Here is a 9099-nt window from a genome sequence, read left to right as displayed (position 1 = left end):
AATATGGCCACACATGTTTAAACAGGAACTCTCCACAACGCACGAAAATCAAGTCAGAGGATGGACGAACACAACGGTGGCTGTTGCGCTTCCTCCCTAAGTTAAATACTAATAACCAAGGTTTTGTTTGAAACAGCAGCCACGACGCTTAATTTATTTATATGCAGTATTCACGTTGCGGGGCACACAACTTGGTGATCCGTCGATAGACTTGGTTTCGCTCATTCCTTAAGACACGAGCCAAACCGTATAGGATAAAACAGACGAGTTCAGGCTCAGTCCTTTTAACTTTCAAGGTTAATTTATACGGTCGATTTTAGTTGCCTGGTAATGGAAGAACTTCCTCACCACAGAGGGAGAGCTCACTATCTTTGGTTCCTAGCTGCTGAAACCAAGATGTGGATTGGAATCCCAGTTGTCGTGCAGGCGCTTCGACCGAGGTGAAATGCAAAAAAAAAAAAATCCGTGCACTGTACTATGACAGCGCACGTTAAGCACCGTTAGGTGGTGAAAATTATCCCGGAAAACTTCGCTACAGCTCTGACATGCTAACTAGCGACAACGAAACAGTCCCGGCTTCTTACCGTATTCTGCAAAACAATATCGGCGATAACTAAGGCGCTGTAGGCTCTGTCGTACAAAGACTAAACTGTCACATTGCGAGAACTCGCCTTCAAACACTTTTCAAACTTTATTGAACGCCAAAGATACATAATTGCCTCATGATGAACGAGGCGTTTGGCAAATTTAGACAACTGACACAAGGAAGATTGTTTTCTAACAGCAACACAAATTTTTGTGTATATGTGCAGTGCCAACTCGCTACGATGGTGGCACCGTATTTTGCGGTTTCCGGCTGCTGAGTGCTTATACGCGTAATGAAATCTTGTCGTTCTGTGACTGCAAAGAAAGCAAACGTGGCTCTTGGATTTAAAAAAATTAATTATATAAAAAATATGTCCTGCTAGGGGGATTAAACTGGGCACCTTGCGGGAGACGGCAAGAGGATGCGCAGTTAGACTGCTGCCAGCGCCAGAGAGCTTCGAACAAGTATTGGGGGAAGGTTTTCGAGGTAAAACAAGACGCACAGCTCTTGGCAACCGAGTTTCCTATCAAGGTGGCTGCTCGTCAACCGCCAAGAAAACTTCAGCCAGCGAGCGGGAAAACCCTCGGCATAAATAATCCAACGTTTTTTTTTTTTCGATAAAAAATGCTTCTCTTGCACTTGTATACAGAGCCGCTTGAGATAAAATGCCGGACCGATGTGGAGAAGCGTGCTAGGCTCAGCAGGACAAGCACTGCACAAGGGTGCCTGATGGCCTGAAGCTACCTTCTCCCTCTTGGCGTTCACTGCCCTGTCGCCTATGCGGTCACCGTGTTCGCCGGCGCTAGTGTTCTGGTGCTTCATACATACGCCAAGCGAGCAGATTTGGCATTATACTTTTGTGTGAATCGCATAAATGACATCTTCGATTTCAAGGCGCGGTTTGCATGCAGATCTGTCGGCTCTCTTTTCTGCTTATTTTACTGCGGCCAGCACGTGGACGACCTTTCAAGATAAGATACTAAACAAACGGATGAAGAATCGTTAGACTTACAGAAGCTTCCAGTACTCTGTCGAGACTTATCAACCGTATCTCCCTCTACGCGGCAAGTTAAAGGACGACCGTATTCAAGTGTGCCTGGCCGCTCTCTGTTGCGTCTGTATCACGCCTCTTCTGTTCGAGTATTTATGTGGGATAGTAGTCCATGTGTACTTAATCACCGGTCGCCAAAGGGTCAAACATACTCAACACAGGTGTCAAGCATTTATTTTGCGCCTCATGAATGCATTCTTCTTCTCTCTCTTTGGCGCCTCCCATCCTGCGCAAGTATTTCCAGCTCATGGTGCCATTTAAAGTGCACAGAGAGAGATAGTGCTGATGAAGTGCTTCACAAGCGCCGAGTCGCATGTTGGGTCTAGTTCAGAGCTTGGCTGTGTTTGCTTATCTCTCCTTCTCCGGACCCTCTTTCGAGGAAAAGGTCAGACGTCGGGCGTCTCGTCAAGGAGAGCGTGGCCTCAGAGAACGCAAATAAAAAGGATGCCCTGGCTGGTAGACTAACTCAGACCTCAGTCGGTGCGAGGCATCAGCATGAAGGGTGCTCTCGTGGTATTCTTGTGTTTTGTCGCCCTTGGCCTCGCTGCTGATAGTAGGTACACTTGTCCTAATCTCCTCCATTATTCTTTCAGCAAACAATCCTTCTGTTGCTTTCAACGATTTTTAGTTTAATCACCATCTGTTGTTAGCAGGAAAGAACGGCCTGCGGCGGCACTGTCTGAAATAGTGAAGGCTGTATTTAAGGCAGTATTTAAGGGAGTATTTACGTCTCTACGGTCGTCCGTTATTCGCTGTCATGATTACGCATGAAAAGCTGTCTTGAGAAAGGAGTTATTGTAAAGCGAATTAAATGAGTCAAATCGCTACAGTTTGCAACATCTCATTGCGTGTGGAATTATTGGCTTTAAATGAAGTGAATTCTTTCTCGATTTGTCGCCTCTATTTAAAGCAAGTTAGTTATTTTTACTCGAGATCATGATTACAATTTATTGACAGCAAATTCTTTTTTCCACACAGGAGATGAAACAGGATTAGTAGTTTGTAGTGCGAGGTTATGGAGGTGTGAGTTGCTAAGTGTAAGATCGTTTCAGAAATGGTGAAGCAAGGCTTTTACTCAACAGTGACATCGTGGATCTAAACACCTTTCAAGCACTTGGAATAGTTTTTAGCTAGTTCCTTGCTTTATGTCCGCCAGGTTTCATTTGTGCTATTTAGACGCCAAGGACATTATTTTCGTTTTTGTTTTTTTCAAGCGAGGCTTATAGTGGAGGCTTCAATAAGGCCATTTATTGGACTAGTACATTTGTTTCGTTTAATCGTTATTTTACCGTCAGTCTTGAAAAAGATGATCTCTTCGCCAGAGCTGGTTTACAAGTTTCAGTTAGTCAGCATACGTGGACAAGGTGAACAAGAGGGTGATTTTTTTTGCCTTGTAACGCAACTGAGGGCAAGGAGCTGTATACCAGAACGCACAACCGCTGCCACCGCTGTGGACGTTAACTAAGACAATTCTGGAAGTTTAAAAAAAACGCAGCATATATACGTGTTGTTTCACCTGAGATTTTGCACGCTTTATGGGCTTTTTGAACTAGAAGAGAGTTTCTTTGCATACCATTGTCAGTGGTATAGTATATAAGAATACAGCTAAAAAGCTAACTATAAGGTTAACTAAGAGCTGAATAGCTAAGTTTTTAACTGTTACTGTTAGGCTCCTTAATTATTGAGAGCCGTGTTGACCACCGCAAGTAATATCTATATCAGTTTTTAGAATTTTGAAAATGCTGTTACCCTCGCCGTTGTCGCCCAACGAATTTTGGGTGCTTTGACGAGCTATGTAACTAGAGAGGTTGCTTTGCCTGCAAGTTTCTCGAAAGCACATGTATTCGGCGCAATGTAGCCAAAATTTTTTGAGCAGCAGCGCCGAAGGTAACCGCGTTTTTAAAATTCTATAACAGGTGCTGTCATTGGTGAGACTTGGGTTGCCTAGGTTGGGGTGCGATTCAGGTTGCCGTTCCAGAGCAGCCTCTCACGCTTAATTGAGCTGACATGCTGGGCAGGCTGATCACCTGCCCAACCACCCAGTGGTGGGTAAATGAGCTGCCTGCCACAAAACCGGCTCCAGGCAAACAGACAAACACACGAAGGCTAAATGCGGGGAATAGAATAGCCACTATAAGTGCTAGCACACTAAAAATAGTCATATTGACTCCGAAGTAGCCAACGAAGCACCCAAAAAGCAAACAAGCAACGAACATGTAGACTCAAAAAGCAGAACACTTCACATCCCAGACACTCCTACCCCAACAGCTCAAATGTTCTTGGGAACTACATCTTTTTTCTTCTTTCCTTCATTTTTAATGTGACACAAAATTTCCTCAATTAATTAATTAAAATGTACTGCTGAAGGCGTTGAAGACTACGGAGGGGGTGGCTCTCGAGTCGCCTCGGGTAGCGACTGAATGGGGAGAGAGCTCCGCCAAGATTCCCGCCGCCGGGTGAAATCACGCGATCTTTGCTGCCGCTGAGCTCGCGGGAAAGATCAGATCAGTCAAAAAGATCTTCACACAAACAGCTGATTACATCTCCCAAGGTCTTCTTCGTGGAGGGTACAACAGCCTGTTGTATTTGCCGGGGCTGAGTAAAGGCGTTTAGAGAGTGCTTGGAACGACGTCGACGCCTGCAGGGTGGCCGGTTGGGAGGAGGTGGGAGAACCGTGCACGGGAGCTGGGACCGACAAGCTCCTCACAGATGGGCAGAGCTTCCCCGCACATGATGGAGGACGCCCTCGTGAACGGCGGAGACGGGAGCTTAAATCTGGGGCATGTTGTACCCTGCCCATATGAAGAAGACCGCACTGCAGGAGGGGGAGGGACACAGGAAGGGCGCCCGCCTCTGCTTGAGCGGTGGCCACCTGCGAATACTGCGAGAGCCCGCAACACCTGCCCGGGGTCGTGCGAAAGATTGTGTGTAGCTTCTTGCGTCAGATTGGCCGGAGGGTCGCGAAGGGAAGCGCGCACAGCAGAAGTGGCGGGGCAGCCACAAGAAAAAGCCGTGTTTCCCAGGATCCTGTGAGCTTTGTAGGCTTCTCCGCATTTTGTTTGCTACGACAATGGCGCAGCGGCGGACCACCACAAAACTGGGAGTTCCCGTGTACCCGATTTGGCTGAAATATTTTAGGCGTGGCGCTGCGGAAAGGTCGTCGTCCAAGTTGGTACCACGTAGGTCACCCTTAATTCGAAGTACTCCGAGACACCTGCACACGGTCATGGAGATCGCATAGCGCAGGGTAAGCCGTGTGTGCTTTCTTAATCATGAATGAGGGAACAACTCCGCTATTGGCTTCATGACTGAAGGATTTGCATTGCTGAAGGATTTACATGTAAGGGCTTCACGGCAAGTTACAGGCCTGTCTTTCTGATGACCTTAACTACCAAGGCGTTGCAAGGCCGTGAGTCTTAACTGGTTCCCTCACCTCCTGATACGCAGAGGAATCGGACAGCGTGCTGAAGTGGCCTCCAACACCCCAGGCGTGTGCTGAGGGCGAGACGTGGAAGGAGTGCGTGAGCGGCAGCTGCGCGGAGGCCACGTGCGAGCGTCCCGTGGTGGGACCAGCGTGTACGGATGACTGCAACTACGGCTGCTACTGCGCGGATGGGTTCTACCGTAACCAGGAAAAGGCCTGCGTGACGCGCGACAAGTGCCCCCACGCCTAGGTGCATTTGTTAAGCTGTTTAAATAAAAACCAAAAAGCCCAAAGCGCATATTTCAGGGCTGTTTCTGAATGAGTGAGAGATGCTCTTCTACGTGTCTCTTGCTTCAAGCTCAGAACTGCCGATTCACAAACCTGAAATTTCAACACGATGGCATGTAACAAACCTTGTTTGCAAGATCGCATATGGCTCTTTTTAGTCACTGAAAATCTTCCTAAAACTTTTTCTTGAAGGCCTTTTTGCGCTTAAAAATATAGTTGGTGTTTCCGCTAAGTTTAAGCACGTTAATTTTTGCTTGGAATAGTGTATCATTGGTTTCAGCAGCGCTCAGCTAGTCACTCACATATATAAAGTAATCGCAGCTAAAATGAAAAGAATTTTGAAAAAAATAACTACGGTCTCTACAACAATTATATCTTTGCACATAGGCAACATAGGCAGACAGACAGTAGAAATAATGTAGTTACGTGCAGTAGATACCTTGGTAAATATTTCTCTGACACATTTCAGAGCTTAGCACGACTACATGAAACAAATTGTTTTCTTATTTACTCCCACCTGCCACAAGTCTCGCTGCATTCATCCTGAATGCCGTTTTTTTATTGATTGCGTAATGACCGAAAAGCATGGAGTCCGCATGCAGGACAGTTCTTAATTTTGAATCCCATGGGTTTGTCCCCTTTCCTTTTTTTTTGTTTGAAGAGGAAACAGTGTACTGTAAACTTCGATACGTTGTAGTAAGGTTTCCAGGGCCAGCATGAGCATGTTGGCAATCATATGGGCTCTACGGATGTCCTTCCATGAGCATTGTCACATTTATTGATACTTAGTAACGCGCATTTTTTAGTGTAAAGATTAGTAAAAATTTAGTCCTGTTTTTTTTTGCAGGTACCAGAACTTTCTGGTCACTGCGCGTCCATTCGCTCCGAGCCGCTCGGAGCGAATGGACGTGCCTGGCCGAGCTCCCGGCAGCCGGGCCTAGCCTGCCCCACCCACCCAGCCACACCCATCTGGCCCATAGGCCCCCACTGCGATTTCGGGGCTGCTTTTTGCAGTCGTGCTGCCCGAACTTCATCCCGTCGACCTCCTCTGCGACCGCAAGCGGTTTTTTAACCGCATTTTGCGGTTTTTGCCGCATTTTTGCGGTTTTTCCCTGAACCGCGGCCTTCCATCGCCGCGGTCGTGGAAGAGGAAGAGGAAGACGTTCGATCGGCTTCCTGGGCTGCCCTGCTGCCTCGGGGTCCTCCGGGGCGCCGTTTTCACCTGCGGCCCGCGGTCGGGGACCTTCCCGGACCCACCGCGACCTGTTCCTGCGGCCGCGTCGCGGTTTTCCACCCGCTGCGAGGTGGGGCTGGCCTCTGGGCCTTGACCTTCTACCACCACTGGCCTGCGACTGCGGGGCTGCCCTCGGCTGCCCTGTTCGCGATCCGGGACTGCGCCTTCCAGGTCTGGGTGAGCGGCCAGCCGGTTTTCAGCCGCATTTCGCGGTTTTCACCGCGTTTTTGCAGCTCCGGACTTAGCCGCGGCCGCCTTTCGCCGCGACCGAGGACGAGGAGGAGGAAGTTGTCCTCCCGGCCTTCTCGGCTGCCCTGCTGCTCGGGGCTCGTTCCGGTCGTGGTTTTCGGCTGCGGCCCGCGATCCCGGTCGCTCCCTCCACCTGAGGCGACCGACTCCTGCGGCGGGCTCGCCTTTTTTGAGCCTTTTTTCAACTTTTACTCAAGCGGGGCTTTACCATCGTCCCCGTGTTGCCGGGCCTCATTCGGGACCTGGCACTTGGTCCAACTTGTTAGCGAGGCCTAAACCACAGCCCCGCCCTGTCCCGCTGGTTGCAGGGTTGGCTCTCGCCCGCGTCCGCGCGGATGTCTTCACCGGGCCACTCTCCCGCTGCTTCGCCCTTGGGCCGGGACCAGCCGGTGGTGTCGCTGCACCGCCTGTCCCCGGACACTGGTTCGAGCCCCGGACGTTCGGGCGCGGGTGCCGCGACGCCCCGCTCGGATTTTTCGGATGCCGGCGACGCCGTTCTTGCAGGCGTCCTGGATGACACCCTGCGGCCGGTTGAGACCACGTCTCCTGCCGGCAGTTCAACCTCTGCGGCCGCCCCGGGTCCGTGCGGTGCTTCTCGCGCCGAGCCGACCTCTGGCGATGACATTCCCACGGACGTCCCCTGCCCGGAAGGCGCCGGGCTTGGGACCATTCCGGACCAATCGAGTCCCTCCCCGGGGGAGCCTGCGGGAGCCAGGCTCGACCTGGCGTTTGCAGCGATCCCAGACTTTGCTGCTGTCACCGCTCTTCAGGAGCGCCTCACGGTGTTCCTGAACAGTGACAAGAATAAGGTCCCCGTTCACGCACGAACCACCATTTCACAGATGTTCGGGGAACTTGTTCTCCGCTGCGCGGAGTACCGGGCGCTGGCCTCAGACGCGAGGGGCCGGGCGGAGGTCCTCCGGAGCATGTGGGGCACGGAGCGGCGCGACGCCGCTGAGGCCCGGTCCCGGGCTTCTGCGGCGGAGACCAGGCTGCGCGCCGGCCCGCCTCCATCCGCCACGCCCACCTTTGCGGACATCGTACGGGGCAACGTCCATCCTGCCCCCGCACCATCGGCTGCGTCTGCGACGCCTCTGCCGCCCTCCTCTGCTGCACAGCGACAAACCGTGAGCCACGTTGCATTTTTAACACCAACCACCCCCGCGACAACACCAACACAGTTAATACAAACCATAAAGCGCAACATTATCCCTGAGGACGAGGGCATCGGCCCCGTTCAATTTAAACCCACGTCAACGGGTGTCACGGTGATCGCAAAAACACGAGACACCTTACATAACCTTTCCTTAGCAGTACGAAACAATGCAGTGACCAACAACGCGATGGCGGTGAGGGTGGCAGAGCGACGTCAGCCCCACATTCGCGTGTGGGGCGTCGACCCGGACGTCGCGGACGACGCCGTCATATCACAAATTGTCGCCAAAAACACCGACCTCGCCAGCGACGCCTCTTCCATGATGAGGCGTTACACGTTCCGGGCTCGCAACGGAACAAAGACTCACGTCTTAGCGGCGAGCCCGGAGACGTTCAAGAAGATCATGGCTAGGGGGCGACTGACGATAGGGTGGTCCTCGGCCCAGGTGGAGGAGGACCTCCACGTCCCTTTGTGCACTTTTTGTGCACATCACGGCCACTCCCGCCGCAATTGCCGCCAAGCCTCGGATCCGTCCAGGGCGGCTTGCACGGGCTGCGCCGGAGCGCACGTCGTTGCCGACTGTCCTGCGTCCGGCGCGGCTGCTGCGGTGGCCTGCGCGGCGTGCAGGCGCGCGGGACGGGACAGTCCTCCCCACAGGGCCGGGGCAAGGGAGTGCCCCATCCTTGCGGAGCGAATCGCCAGAATGCGGCTATGGACAGATTATGAGTAACACTCTACACTTTCACAAACACTACGAGGAGCGGAGGACCGTGCTTCATTACATAACCTCACACCTCTTACGGTGCCCAGCAATTCGCTTGCGGCGCCGTATCACTTCTCCTCGTTCACTTCTTCCTCTTTTTTCCTTGACAGACCGCACACCTTCTTTCATTCATACCTATATTAAACCTCTTCCTTCCTTCTTTCTCCAGGAACGCGGCATAACCGTGTTCCTTTTTTACTTCCTTGCATTTTCCACACCCCATTTCTTCCTTTCACGCCACCTTCAGCGGTCTGTATTTTCGCTACACATTACAGCCACGGTTCCTCCGCTCCTAGATTCATGCACACAACGCTCTCACCTTCACACGTTACGCATACACCGGGCGCA

The 9099-nt window shown here is 51.6% G+C and overlaps 1 protein-coding gene across 1 annotated transcript; it reads left to right on the top strand.

Moving 5' to 3' along the window:
* The first annotated feature begins 2132 nt into the window (after positions 1 to 2132).
* LOC149354980 (ixochymostatin-like) lies at positions 2133 to 5311 on the top strand. Its single transcript, XM_089583585.1, has 3 exons — positions 2133 to 2202; positions 2933 to 3013; positions 5085 to 5311. Exons 1-3 carry the CDS (start codon positions 2133 to 2135, stop codon positions 5309 to 5311), a joined length of 378 nt encoding a protein of 125 aa, XP_089439711.1.
* Positions 5312 to 9099: the final 3788 nt, after the last annotated feature.

Source organism: Amblyomma mixtum, chromosome 3 (genome assembly GCF_055824585.1).
Source record: "Amblyomma mixtum isolate Tamu chromosome 3, ASM5582458v1, whole genome shotgun sequence".
Taxonomy (NCBI): domain Eukaryota; kingdom Metazoa; phylum Arthropoda; class Arachnida; order Ixodida; family Ixodidae; genus Amblyomma; species Amblyomma mixtum.
Note: the sequence above shows the minus strand (reverse complement) of the source record. Positions and strands in the feature narration are given on the sequence as shown.